General features: G+C 44.6%; 1 protein-coding gene across 8 annotated transcripts in view; it reads right to left on the bottom strand.

The window, feature by feature from the left end:
- TCF20 (transcription factor 20) overlaps positions 1–15,141 on the bottom strand; it is a 132,611-nt gene that overhangs the window by 31,952 nt on the left and 85,518 nt on the right. For 7 of the 8 annotated variants that reach the window (XM_074871004.1, XM_074870998.1, XM_074871001.1 and 4 more), the window contains one exon: positions 9,333–14,963. In XM_074871004.1, the coding sequence (XP_074727105.1) occupies positions 9,333–14,927 (5,595 nt within the window). In that variant the 5' untranslated portion in view covers positions 14,928–14,963. The remainder of the gene's footprint in view (positions 1–9,332; positions 14,964–15,141) is intronic. The other variant, XM_074871007.1, reaches the window with a different exon arrangement.

Genomic DNA, 15,141 nt, shown 5'->3' with positions numbered 1-15,141 from the left:
TTTGTTTAGAAATCTCCTGCACAGAGAAGGCCCCATTCACATTTGAAAGAGCTTCTTCAAAATTAAAGTTACTTAAATGTATTTTTAAACAAAAATTCTACATAGATTTCAAGGATCCCTGATGCTTTATAGAAAGGCTGCAACTGTGGAATGAGCAAGCTCCTTTTTACATACAAGTTTCCAGTGCTCCTGGCTACAGCTAATGTAAGTGATTAAACATCCTATTCTTTCCCAATGCTCCATTGTCAGTAAATCTATTTTCCGCTTTCCTCACTCCACATGCTAGACAAACAGTAAAATGTAAAACCACATGCAAGCACAGACATAATGCCCATACTTTGGGATAAACTAATGGCAAAGGAGTCTGCTAGTGAAGATGCACAGAAATTACTTCCCTGCCTACCATTAATGCTCTCTCCGCCCCCATACAAAAGGTCAAAATTGGAGAAGTCTTTCCTCTTTTCCCAATCTCGTTATGTTTGAGACCTTAACTAAACTGTACTTCCTGCCATCTACAATCCATGATCACCAATACACTGCACCAGCTTTACCTGATTTCTACTCACAATAAAAGCCAAGGATAGGCAGCTTCATTTCACAAATGTAACTAATGGCTTCCAATGACTCAAGATATTGAAATACATGCATCGGAAATGTAGATGTAGATTCTGTCTACTCACCTCTTCAGCATTTGAGGCTTGTGATACCAATACACAGAGCTGCTGTAAGCTATGAAGTGCTGTAGCACCCGTCATTCACACTTCTAGGTCCCTACCAGAGGAAGGCAATGAACTGAGATACAACAGGGGCTCCTACCAGGTTCTCATCTCTGTGGCAGCACACTCTTACAGACCAGGAGTCATGACAGCACAGAGAGTTTCAGTAGCACAGCAGATGGCAATGCCTTTCTGAGAACACTGAATCTGAAGTTCATTATTCAGCCTGTCTTTCAGAATTCTCCACCCAAAATTTCATGCTTCCTTATTTTTGTAACACTGCGGAAGAATATTAAAGATGCTGCCATTTCCCGAGGAATGTAAACGAATGTTAAACTAACTGTACTAAGGACTGTCTTCAAGAAAGCGAGTACATTTCCAGCTCAGGCAACCAGGTGTTTGGACACAGTCCGTCAATGAAAACCAAGAACTCAATCACTTTAACTGAAATTGTAGAAGATGCCTCAAGATTCTATAGCGCTCCTCACTTGAAGGGTTAAAGCATACTAAAAGCTGTTGCCAGAGATAAAAATAAGCACATAATGTTCTCAATATACCTGCTAACAGGCAGGTTTTGAGTTCATTACTGGTTTCCCTTTCCCCACAGTGAAAAATTAACAAGCTCCGATATCACTTCTCCCTACTCTGGAAATTTCTCCCTACTATTACAGACCTGGGTGTAAGAAACACAGGTTTTCCTTCCTGTGTTTGTCAGGCATGTGGTCTTTGAAGCAGCAGATTATTATTTCAGCTGAACCTTGACCTGATGCAGAACTTGACTTGAGGGGCTTTTTCAAGGCAAAAAAAAAAAAGAAAAAAGAAAAAAAAATATGTCAGGTTCTGCACTTTTTTCTTCTCTAAAAAGAAGGATAATGAATAAAAGGTCAGCATTGATCTCCCAATACTTAGAAGCAGTAGCACTGTGGGCCTAAAACACTTTCAAGTGGTGGTGTCACCCAGGCACAATTTTGTGTTACGGCTAACTTGATCTAATTGTTATAATTATCAGTGGAAAGGGCTCTCCCTGTCAGATGCAGCAAACATGGTTCAGAAAGTAAGCGGATTCAGATGGCTGACCTGGCACAAAGATCCCCCACTCCAAGGTAGTTTTCTGAGGGATTAGCTAGGTAAAAGTCAACCCACTGTGCAAACCCACAGTTGGTAGATCTAGCACAAGGGAAACAGAGGGAGCAAGCAGCTTGCAAAGAGGATAAAGTAGGATCACCCCTCTTGACAGCAACTCACTCCCAGCCTGGCTTAGGGATAAAGCACACCTGTGCCAGATGAGACATTCAGAATAAACTGGCATCTTTAGACTCATGGTAATATACTACTCAGGTTTCTGCAGCTAGAAACAGTTTTGCTTTGTTTTCCCAGAAGTAGCTAACCTTCCACAATTTTCTCAGTTCATACTGATTCCCTAGCTTAGGCATTTGATTAGTCAGTTAGGAACCTTTTAAAAGCAATTACTTACAGAGTGTGGGAGCATTTTTGTTAGGCTTTGATTTCCCAAATCTGAGAATATAAATAGCTTAATTCCTAGTGATCCCTCTAGGCACTTTTCTTTACCCAATTTACAGCTAGGGTCCAGAATGGTAAACAAAAGAAAATGGTTCTGTGAAAGCAACAGAGTAAACAAAATATTATAGGTAGGCAATCCTTATTTCCTCTATGATACAGATTTCCATAGATAAGATACTGTGGGAGATCAACTATCAGGAGTCTTAAGTGGTCAAGAACAACTTTTCTGTGTGAAACCAGTTCTCTCTGAAATCTGGACAGCATATGTAAACCTACCACCAGCCCTACAAACTAACAAAGGCACACTCAACATGAGCCAGAAAGTTGCCACTGCCCAACAGTAATGAAAAATCCAAGTATCCAAGTATCAATTTGCAAAGAACGAGACATGCATTTAGGTTCTGAACTTCTGTGAGCCCGTATGTGGTTTTTAAGAACCTTCTCCAAAGTCCGTCTGACTTTCTGAACAGCTTTGTTAACAGTCCTAAAGCAGGTAGATTTCTCCTCTTTAGGTAAACAACAGGCTTTGAAAGATAATCCATGGAGAGTTGGACAGACAAAATTCCAGATTGGTGAAAGAAAGCCCAGAATCTCCTTCCATTATACCGTAGATCAACGGACAGATTTTGCTCTTCATTGCTTGTTACTCTGAAGTTCTTCTGACTGAAGCCCAAGATGATTCTTTCAACAAGCAGCAGCATAGGAAACAGGTTCGAAGGACTTCTTTCCATGTGTAAGGATTAAAAGATTACTCAAGCTGGGAATGAAGCAGTTTGATGAGAAAAGCATTAAATTCTTTAGACCTTTTAAAAGAGATCTTTGGATAAACAAGTTTTCCTTTCACAGAGCACCCTCAGCAGAACCAAAAGCTACATTTACCTTCAGCAAGGTCGATTCTGACTGTGGGGGTAGGGGGAGGTGCAACAGACAACTGACACCAAACCAAAAAAACCCCAGAAAGAAGTAACACATGTGCTAGGCCCGAACCTGTGTCTTGGAAAAAAGGTGTTTTATAAAAAAGTTTCCACAAAACAGCGTATCACCTCCTAGTGAACAGCTTTTTAGAAAACAATGGTGGAACTATCTTCTTGGATTCTGCAACTCAACACAAAGACTGTTCTCTGCATTGTTCTTCTCTTCACTTAGAGCTTCTTAAATTTAATACTGAGAATAAAGACTATCAATTGTTTTGAACATTAAATCTGCTGACAACTACCAAAATGACTCCATAATTTTGCCAGTTTCAAAGGTAACCAAGATTTCAGCTTGCATGAAAATGAGTTTCTCATGAACAGGAAAACAATGAGAAGATAAACAAGACAGGAAACCATTTCCTTAAAGGTATTTATAGCAAAATGCATGCAGCTGTTAGTTTTCCAAATCTATAAATGCAAAGAAATGGTTGACATGCCTAAGAAGAGACACCAAAAAATTTCCAGAGGAAGAATATGGATATATTTTCAAAGCTGGTGCAGGAATACCTGCTGTAAGATTCTTAGTATCATAAAGCAAAGATCTTATCCCAAATCACTTATAATCTAATTTACCTAAACCTGGTGTCTGGCCACCTTCAATATTCGAAAGAAAGCGTTTTATAGGCAACAGGATCATCCAGCACTAGAGAGACAGCATTTTTCCAGTACAAGATTTCATTAGCCTTGGAACCACAAATCTCTAACTGCAAGAAGGCCAGTTAACACCCCTTACTATGGTTTAACAAGCAGTTTAAGAGAGAAAGACAAACTTCTTGGCAGGTAGGTCCATCCACTGGGGTATCTAATTTGAACCTCAAAATAAGGAGAAGGATTAAGCCATTCTGCATCTGAAGTAGCCCAATTAATCCAATCAGGTATTCACCCTCTCAGAACCAAGCAGACTTCTAGAGCAGCCAGAGTAAGAGGAACATCTTTTTGCCTTCGAGAAAGGCAGATTACACCACTTTGGAAACCAGCTGGATTGCTGCTTAGAAGATAATACATTCACACCATTTTTGGTCTAGGGCGAAATCAGACTTTAAGGAAAGATCAAAGCTCAGGAAAGTCACATCACAGTTTGATAAACCTTTTTATGAGAATACCTTCTCATTTCAAATTCTTCTAGAGCATCTGGTACAAGCTGATCTTTGAGCAACCCCACGTACATTCTAAACCTTCCTTGAGATTGACTATGGGGTTGTTCTCAAAAAACTCCAGTAATACACAGATGTTTATTCATGTAAGAAAACAGAAAACTTAACATAGCAAGAAAAATGCTTCAAATTCCTTTCCGATTCTAGAAGGAAAATGAGAAACAGAGGTGTTTAGGGGAAAAGAAAAAAAAACTGTAATAAGCTTCCACATGAGATAAAACAGGTGAGTTTGTGTGAGAAGAAGAAATGCAGGATGGGTTACTTATGCCACTACCTCTACATGACAGTTCGATGGTTTATGGCCTTTGACCAGAAGTTTAAGTTTCTTAGTTCTATACTAGGATGCTGCATAAGCAACAACAATGGAGTCAGATCTCTAAAGAAAGCATTTCAACTCAATGGTATGGATTCAGTTTAAATTTGGTGCACATTTGCCCTTTGTGGGTATTATAAACAGTTTACATAGATTTTTAATCTGGCAGTATTTCATTTGCACAGAATGCGTTACATACATGAATTATTTACTTCCAGGCTCATGACCCTTCATATACCATAAACTAATGCCTTTCCTTACCCTAGACCAAATCTAAGACCTAGACTCCTGCATGCTTGTGCGCACGTCTGTCTACTCTCTCCTGTTAGCAAGCAGCGACATGTTTTGCACATCTGCTTTTCCAGGGCACTAACACTGATGAACTGCATGTCAGAGGGAACAAAAAGAAAATGCACTTGCAAAGCAAGGAAGAGGTAAAGAAAAAGCATATGCAACAAGCATAAGAAATCAGCTGTCTGAGCCAGAAGGCTATCCTCAGGCAGCAGGGCAAAAAAGTCTAGTTCATATGGAGCCTTTCCACTGCCTGGGGATGGCTTCTGGCAGGTACACCTCTGAATACCCTGACTACCATCTTTGTGTTGCATGTAACCCTCTCTTAACTGAAGGGGGAAGGATATACTGCTTCCAGAGAAAAATACAGCATTACAGTTTGCTATAATAGGATAAAAAGGTTAAGGAAAAGGATAATGCTAGGAGAAAACCTATTCCATTATTTGTGACAAGAGGTGAAAGAGAAGGATGGATTACTCTTATGGATGTAACACAGAAGAGCTCAGCATTCAGCTAGGACACCTGTTACTGTGTTTGAGTAAGGTGTAACAAAACAAAGCACACACAAGAAAATGGTCCCTGCCTCTGAAAGTTCAGAGTCTTATAACTAGATTAAAACTGGACCCAGACAGAACAGTGGAGAGCACTGAAAGGCTACATATTACTTCGCAGACGCAGAAAGTAAGCAGTATTTCTTACAGCCTTAAAGAGGAAGGATTAGGTAGAAATAACTTTAAAATCAAATGAGATTGCAAATCTAAGTGACAGGAAAATCAGGACAAGATGGCAGACAATGGATTAAGGATTAAGCAAAAGGCACATTTTAAAGTGAGAATCTGAGAACTCACAATGAGTTCAAGAACAATTTTTAGTTCGTGGCAGAAGAACATGAATCTGGAGCAAAAAGGAAGCTCTACAAGACTGGAAAAAAGTGACTGGATTACCAAAAACTACCCCAAAGGCATGGTATTCCATGATAAAGGGAAGGAAAGCACAAACAGAACTTCAGCAAACCCCAAACAGAAATCTGGGAGTAATGAACAACAGCCTCTGCAAAGAACAGTGGAAAGAAAGGAGGTAATCAAAAGAGGACACAGATGGGAAACAAAGGTGGAACAACACTCCAAGAGCAGCACAGCTGATAGTGACAAATGTAGCTGACAGGGAAAGGAAAATCAAGTACTGGATCTGAAGCTTAGCTGGGAAGAGATCACTGTAAACACTGATTGCAATTGTAGTAGAGCACAATCGAAGCTGCTGTGGAGGACAAGAGCCTCAAACAATGCATTCAAAGAATTTTGAGATGAAAAAGGGGAAAGGAAATTAAGAGGTAGTTGAAAAGGCAAGAGAGACCACAGGCATTTTGTACACTTTAAAAAAAAAAACCAAAAAAAACCCCCCAAAAAACAGGAAACACTCATGTCTACAGGTACTATGAGGGAAAAGAAAAGCTAGGAGTTGAGCAAGTGATTAAAGGAAAGAGGTAGAGAGAAAGGACACAAGGTTCAAGGGAGATAAGGAGATGTTCTTATATGGTGCCAATAAGGGCAGATGAAAGGGTTAAGAAGAGGAGGAAAAAAAAATTCTATTTGTGACAAGGAGATGATCATAATAGTTGGAAGAAAGTGATAAAGGGTAGTCCCAAGTGTATTCAGTCAGAAAGTCATAAAGATCCCATGCAGAGAAAGAACTAGATGTCAAACAACATGCAAAACCCATATAAAAATGTTGTGGATAACAGGCTACTATTTATCAAGTTTGATTAGAGCCTATCAGCATAGCACATTTCTGCTGGGCATACCCCCTTTGCAGGTACATGAACACAAAAAAGGATTGCTGGAGCACAACTCAAATGGTTTAAGAACTTGCAGAGACGGCATTTACTACTGGGAGAACAAGGATCATAAATGAAAGACACACCCTAAAAACAGGAAAAAGGGAAAATCAGGCTGAAGCGATCCAAATTCAAAATACTGGTGAACTACAAGACATATGAAAGCACAGCCACATTGCAAGCAGAATCCAAACAGTGGTGATCCTGAAAGAAACCTTGCAATTATCAGAGATAAGAAATTCAGCAGTTGCATCAGAACAAGCATGCAGGCACGGCTAGATGAAAACCAAATGAAATTAACTGACTTTGTTTAATGAGAGGCTAGAAACAAGAATGCAGGCCAAATCAAGTTAGGGCAAAGAAGCATGTAATTACTGTCAAAGAACAGTGAGTGAAAATGCAGAACGAGCCAGGAATCAAACATGAAGAAAAAAGCTCACGGGGAGGAAACGAGCACACTGTATGTAACAATACAGAGTGAAGATAAGATGAAAACTGGATCTGAACAGTGTTTAGAAAAGGAAGAATCTGAAGGCAACAGGAAAAAGTGGTCTAGTGCCTCTTCCATGGTATGGCCTAGGACAGAAAGCATAATGCAAAAGGTAACCATAAATAAAGGGATGCAGCATACCAACAACGGCAAAGACACACACATAACCGTGACTTTAAAGTGTCAGCTTCTGTCTCAAAATCAAGAATAGCGAGTGTCTCCATCTACAACCAGGTGGCTGTGAACAAAGTTCTCGCTTTATCCCTCCTTTAATTTTACGTGTTTCTTCTCATTCATTGTATACTCGCATTCTGGAGAAAGTCAATTATCTGTATGATTTGTGGTATAGTTCGTATTGAATTCATCAATACTAAACCCATCCATGTTTCACTTGAAGCTTACAGACCTCTATGCGATTTTTCCTCTATCCACCTTATTTTGTAAGTGTGTTGAGTTTGTGTGAGTGGTAGGGGTTTTGGTAGCGGGGGAGGGGGCCACAACAGTGGCTCCTGTAAGAAGCTTCTTGAAGCTTCCCCGGCTCTGAGCAGGACCTCCCTCCGGCCGAGGCCGAGCCAATCAGCAACAGTGGCTACACCTCTGCGATAACATATTTAAGAAGGGGAACCTGGGAAGAGGAGTTGTGAGGGAAATACCTGTGCAAAACACTGAATTAAGTTGAGGAAACCAGGAGGGGGGAAAATGTGCCAGAGCAGAGACTCACCATGGGCTGCAGGGGGGAGGGCAGGCTGTGCCCCTGCAGCCCATGGAGGTCACCAGTGGAGCAGATGCCCACCTGCAGCCCATGGAGGACCCCACGCCAGAGCAGGTGGCTGAGCCTAAAGAAGGCCAGGACTCTCCGGGAACCACACGCTGGAGCAGTCTGTTGCTAGGAGGATTGCACCCAAGACAGGGACCTACACCGGAGCAGTTTATGAAAAGCTGCAATCCATGAGAAGGACTCGTGTCAAAGAAAGTTCATAGAGGACCATCTCCTGTGAGAGGGACCCCATGCTGGAACAGGGGAGGAGTGTGAGGAGTCCTCCCCCTGAGGAGGAAGGAGCAGCAAAGACAACAGGTGATGAATTGCCCACAACCCCATCCCCTGCCCCTCTGCACCACTGTGGGGGAGGAAGTAGAGAAACCAGGAGCAAAGCTGAGAGGGGGAGGTGTTCCTACTCTGTTTGATTGGTATATTAGCGGTCACAGTGGTCAAATTAAATTGATGTTCTTTTTCTTTCCCAATGGAGTCTGCCTTTTGCCCATGACCGTAATTGGTGAGTTATCCCTCATTGTCCTTATCTCCATCCCAAGCCTTTTGTTTTATTTTCTCTTCCCCATCCCTGAGGGGGAAAGAGTAAGCAAACAGCTTCCTGGTGCTCAGTTGCCCTCTAGGCTTAAACTATGACAGTAAGAACTGCAAATTCTCCTACAGTTGTATAATATGCAGTTCAGTCACATAACATCTTCGGTTGGAAGAGACCCCTGCTGAAAGCAGAGCCAACTCTGAAGGTAACTTCAGAGGTAAAGTGGGTTGCTTAGGGCCTTTCCCAGTTACATTTGTGCATCTCCAAGAACATACATTCCACAGCTTCTCCATTGTTGCCCCTCAATCCAATGCTTGACCACCCTCACTGTGAAATTTTTTGCCTAATACTGAATTGGAATTTTCTTTGGTGCAATTTGTGTCTGCTGCCACTTGTCCTTTCAATGTATGACTCTAAGAAGAGCCCTAGAATATATTAAGTATCTAATAGGATAGAATGAAGAGAAAAAAATATCACTGTAGTCATGATGCCTTTGGACATCCAAAACTTTTAGTAGGTAATGAGCATCCAGCTTTTTGATGCCTGAAAAATCTGTCTGATGAGGTACGGCAGAGATCTAAACGAGGCCATGAAAAGGACATCGCTAGAGATTTATTTACGATGAAAGATGATTGCTTAAGACATGAGAGAAGAGCAAGGAAAAATGGTATTCCAAATGGTATACATATTGCAAATGAAAACAAATCATTTTGTATAGTAAGGTTAGGTACTCACCATCTCTCTTGCAATCTCCACAGCTTCCTGCAGCCCATAGAGCCTGCCACAGACCAGGTAGATCCCATTGGCCCAGAGAATACAACCCTCGTGGACCCAAAATTCATTGCTGTCAAGAGGTAGTTCAGGAATTTGTAACTCCAGCTCAGTGCCACCTTCTGAAGTGGGCATAGAGGGTTTTGAGTCCAAAGGAGTCTTTTCACCACCACTGCCACCATCAGTGGTTGCTTTTTTACAAGAAGCTCCCCTTGAAAGTGACCGAGAGGCTCCACTACAGTCCTCAGAGCGGTGCCGCCTCTTAAAGCGGGGATGAGCAGCTAGGCTTCTTTGTTCCTTCTGTTGTTGCTGTTCCTCCTCCTCTTCTGTATCTGTCTTGGAACCATTAGAAGCACTTTTGTGCCGTACCTTGACCTTGCTCTGCATTTCTGTGGCCCTCTTTGGAGGCGGGTTCTTGGGCAAGGTGGCTGCGTAATCCTGGGGGTAGAAAGGACCAAAGAGGTCACCCATGTTACGATAGCTGGCCCATTTGCCACACAGGCAGCAAACCAGATGCCCTAAGACAGAAGACTCTGTTACTACAGGGCCCTGCAGCATGAAAGTTGAGGTGGGCAGCACTTTGCTCTCCGCATTGCTAGGAGGGGGTGTTGAAGACCTCTGTCCTTTACGACCCCTCACCAATTTGTTCTGCTCCTCTTCCTCTGCATTAATGATTGTGCACACAGCGCCTAATTCACACTTGTTTACCACATGAATATAAGGGAAAAAGGACTTATTCTTGGAGTCAGTTTTATCTACAGACTGGGTAGCATATTTAAGCTTGATCTCTGGTTCTTGAGGCTCCACAATGGGAGCAGCCCGTCTAGGCTTCCGCTTCCGTGGCTGTGTTGCAGGCTTTCGCCTCTCCCTCCTTTGCCTCTTCGGCTTTGGCTCACCACCACCTACCCCTTCTGAAGACTGTGAAGGTACCGGTGGGGGTGGTGGGGGTGGTGGCAGTTGCTGCTGCTGCTGTTGCTGCTTCTTCTGCTTGTTCACACTCCCAATTGGCCTCCCCTTTTTCTTTCCAGAGGGAAAATACCCCTTTGGAGGGAAACCATCTGGCTTGGGTGAAATGTTTGTCACATCTCCATCTTTTTCCTCAGACTTTGGATTTGGTTCAGAAGTAAACATACTGGAAGGGGAAATTGTTTTTGAGTCAGAAAAGGTCAGAGTTCCAGCTCCGCTTACAGATCCATCAGACCTTCCCTGACCACTTGACTTCTGAGAAGGTGGTGGTGCTGTACTGGATCCTGCTCCTTCTTTACCAACGCTGGCAGTTTCAGGGACCTCTTTCTTGGTTTTATCATCCTCACTGCTTTGCCACTCTTCTGAAGATCTTGGAAGAGTTATTTCACCAGTTGCATCCTGGCTTACTGGCCCCACTTGATCTGACATCTCTCCTTTTCTCTTCTCAGCCTCTGGTCCATGTCCAGACACACTTCCTCCTTCAGGTCCACTCTTAAGAGACAGGATGTCATCAAGAGTGACAGTATCTGCACCAGTTTCAGCACTGTTGGTAGAAACACTTCTCCTAATATTGGGAGATGTAATTTTTTGAACAATAGCTTCCAGTTTTAATCCTCGCCCCTTTCTTGGGGGCAGTATTTTGGTCTTAGCCGGGCTTGTGAGGGAAACAGCAGGGCAATTCCTATTATCAGGACTTGGCAGGTCCTTGAAGGAATCTCCCTTTGCAACTGATTTGCCAACATCTTGGCTTTGAGATGAATGGGCATAGGAGTTGTACGTTTTATCAGCTCCTTCTTTTGCTGAAGTCATCAATCGCCCTTTATCTTCACTGCCACTGTTCTTCATATCCTGTGGCTGTCTTTTGGTAGGGATAGGCGAGATGAAAGAACGGACTCGCCTCCTCATAATTAATGGATTTTGAGGAGACTGGTCTTCCTGGCCAGGGAGCCTGAGCATAGCATTACTAGGCTTAGGCAAATCTGCAGATTCCTCTCGTCGATGCCCATCGCTTTCTTGAGGGCAAAATCTTTTTTGGTTGGCTGCTCCGAGAGGGCCACTGCTTTTGGCAGGAGAAGTTTGCCGAGAGAGGTCCCAACCAGAATCGTGATGCTGCAACTTCTGGTTGCCATGTTTCAGCTCGGTGCATTTGCTCTGAGTACTGTCACTCCCCATAACACAGCGCCCAGCTTCCTGGCTTCCAGTATCATGGTAAGAGCTACCCTGAAGGTACATCATTCCATCCTTGTCATTTTTTAAGGGACTCCTTACTCTTTCCAGAAACTGCTGTTGTCTTGGGCTCTTCCTTGCTCCTTCCTGCCTGTGCTGAGCTGCAGCAATCACACCCTGAGCAGTGCTGCTTGCCCAATCTTTGTATTCTTCTTGCTGTTGCTGGTATATCTGTCTCTTGTAATGATACTGGGAATTTAAACTCTGGTTAGGGTCACCAAAAGCATGAGGCCTAGCATTTGTGTGATATGCTGAAGCCAAAGACGGGCCTTCTGAATTCTGAGGGTAAGCAGAATGCAACGAACCCCTGTTAACTCTTTCAGAGAGTGTCATGTGTGGGTTCATGTGATGCAGATCTGTCCCTGGGCCTCTGCTTCTGCCTGGTGACATTTTCAGCTTATCAGCAAGATCCTGAAATTGAGAAGGTGATTTACCCCTGCTGCTTCCAGTTCTGCCAGGTGCTCGTCTCATCTGCGTTGATCTGCTGTCCTGCTGGGGAATGTAGTCTGGAGCAGCATCAGAGACTGCAGCTCCAGGGCTAGCATTGCCTCGGAAAGATTCATGCTTGATGCCAGCAGGATGACAATGGTCTCCTGTTTTTTTATTATTGAGACTAGCTGAGCTCTTTGACTGTTCAAAATCTTCTTCTTTTATTTGCCCACTGTGAGCTTTCATCTTTGTTTCCATGGATACTAAACCACCAGGGAGTATTACTGACTGGCTCAAGCCAGGGGCAAGACGTTCACTCCTTCCACTTCTGGCCTCAGGACCCATGTGCCCCATTGGGTGAGGGCCAGGATCTCTGACAAGTTGCCTTAATGGAGATATGTCACAGATCACTGATCTCCTCTCTGAGAGTGCTCCCCCTTCATGGGCAGAAGACTGAGACTCCACATCAAACTTTCTAGCAATAGGGTAATCAGCTAGATTTATCTGCTTCATGTCAGGAGCTGCACTGCTAGATTTCCTATCCCAGGGACCCCAGTGAGGGCCTTCCAGGAGAGACCCCATGCTTTTATTTAAGAGTCCTCTATTGGTCAATTCATTGGTTTGACTAATTAAGATATTGGGCCTCATGGCTCCCTCCAAACTCCCAGCCATCCCAGAATGCTCTTGTGCGTTCCTAGAATACCTTCTGTCTGGATGATGGTGGTACCCCTGTAAGACCTCCTGTAGGAGGCTAGGAAACTTCTCATTCCGGCCTTTGCGCTCACTGTGCCCTGGAAAATCGCCCTTTTCTTGACCAGAAGGATACTGTGGAAAGCTACCAATATTTCTCTGTATACCAGCTGCTATATTATCCTTGTAACTGTATCTTAAACTGCCAGGAGATTTGGACGGTTCTGTTCTTGCAGGAAAATTTGGCCCAACAACTGCATGACCAGGCTGGCTGTTCCCCTCTCCATTATGGTTAGTGTTATCGCCACTTTTGCTCCCTTTACTTCCTCCTTGAGTTTCTGGCTGTGTCCCTGCATGCCCAGCTTCTTTTGCTCCACTAGCACTAGCTGGTGCCTGAGTAGCTGCGGAAGCATCATCCTGTGCAGGTTTATCTTGTCCACCTGACTTTTCTACTCTTCCTGCCATGGCTTCCCGGGAGACAATCACCCCAACTGCCTTTTCATTCACTTTTGGGGCATTTTCCACAGCCACCACCGCTTCCTTCCCATCAGGGGAGGCCACATCCTCCCTAGCTGCAGGGCTGCTACTGAGTTTTGATGGGTCATTCTGAGAGCCTTGTGCTGGTGAGGAGTTGGATCTCTCTAAGTTACCCCCTTTGTAAGTGGTGTCTGAGCTGGTGCTCTGGCCACTCAGCTGTCTCACCCTTTCCCCATGATCCTCTGAACTACTGGAACAGCCACCATCAAGGGACTCGGCCAGGGGAGACTTAAGTTGCTCCTCTGCCTGGGAGGAGCCTTCCGAGTTGGTGCAGCTGTCAGCCTTCTTTGAAGAGGAGGACCTTTTGGAACTTTTTTTCTGAGGTGCCAAGGCATCGGAGAGCAACATGTGCTGCACTGTGTTGGGCAGATTGGCCACTTGAGAACTCAGAGCACTCAAGCTGCTCAGCCCTGGATCTGTGAGCCTTTTTTCCTGCAGTCCTTCCAGCCCAAACCCCTTGAATCCCCCTGCATGAGCATTAGGGCTTGGCATCATAGATGGTGTAGGACTAAGCTGAGGCATCATCTGCAGGATTCGGTTTCTAGAACCCATGGACATGTTGCCTTGCCCACACTGGAGATTTTCTCCACCTGGCATGAGTGGAGAAGGGGTAGAGCTGCAGCTTGGAGACTGAACCACAGATGCAGCAGGAGATGGATTAGAGATTGGACTGAAGTTTTGGTGGAACTGCATCGGGGACCTTACAGGAACTTCAGTCTGGCTGTACTGTCCCACTTGACTTTGAAGAGAGAGCTTGGTGGCAGCATTTGAATACTGCATTACGTGCTGAGGTGGGTGCTGTTGCTGCTGCCCCTGCTGCCCGCTTTGGGGCAGCTTAGACTGCTCAAAGCTTTTCATTGGTTGAGTCTGAAAGCTGTAGTTTGACTGGGTCCCATACGCCTGTGCATTGGAACCCACAGCATGGCCTTCATACTGCGACCCAGAATTCACGCTGTAGCTTCCATCATAATTCTGTCCTGACTGGCCAAAACGCTGCGGGGAAGGGAAAGAGGAGGAGGATGACGACGAAGGTGGCTGGTAGTGTTGGCTGAACTGACCCACTCGTAACTGGTACCCAGAAGCAGAGGAAGGCAGGGTGGATGGACGCTGCATTGGCTGCAAGTGTGAGGTGCTAGAAGCAGACTGGCTGGAAGCCTGGGGTAAAGGCTGATGAGACTGATAGATCTGCTGTCTCAGCTGCTGCACCTGCTGCTGCTGGCTAGAAGCCTGCTGCTGATACTGGGCACTCCCTGGAGAAAAAGGACCAGGATAATCCTGTTGATAGTGGGATACACCCCCAAGGGCCGAGTGCTGTGTTTGAAACTGGCCCACATGTCCCTCACTCCCATACTGACTCCCAAAGCTACTCCCTTGAGGGGGCCCATAGCTCTGTACCGGTCCAGAAGGCCTGCGCTGAGGTGGCTGCTGGCCTCCTGACGCCACTGGATCTTTGTTGGCAGCCATATAGTAAAACTCTCCTGCTTCTTTTCTGAAACCTTGGTAGCTCTGATGGCCAGAGCTCTCACCAGGCATTGCTGTAGAGGCTCCTGTTGCTCCACGACGTCCACCACCAGCACCTCCCCCAAAGCTCTGGAACATCTGGGCCTGCTGGCGGGGGCTGAACTCTTCCAGTCGGGATGAACCGTGCACTTCCTGCGGGTAGCTCTGCTGGTTTCCGTGGTAACTACTTTGCTCCCGAAAGGACTGCATGCTGTTCAGCAGCAGAGCGGCAGCTCAAAAGCCCTCCTAAAAGGGGAGAAAAAGAGGAAAAAAAAAGGTATAGCATCCACATCTCCCAGTCACACCAATACCACTGCTCAATTTCATTGTTTCAATAGCAATTAAAATTTAGTATTTGTCTCCTACTTTCTGATACATCAATGTGTATCTCTCCTTGCAACCTTCCAACCTTCTAGGTAGTGGA

The sequence above is a fragment of the Strix uralensis genome, chromosome 5, assembly GCF_047716275.1.
Source record: "Strix uralensis isolate ZFMK-TIS-50842 chromosome 5, bStrUra1, whole genome shotgun sequence".
In the NCBI taxonomy this organism is placed as follows: domain Eukaryota; kingdom Metazoa; phylum Chordata; class Aves; order Strigiformes; family Strigidae; genus Strix; species Strix uralensis.
Note: the sequence above shows the minus strand (reverse complement) of the source record. Positions and strands in the feature narration are given on the sequence as shown.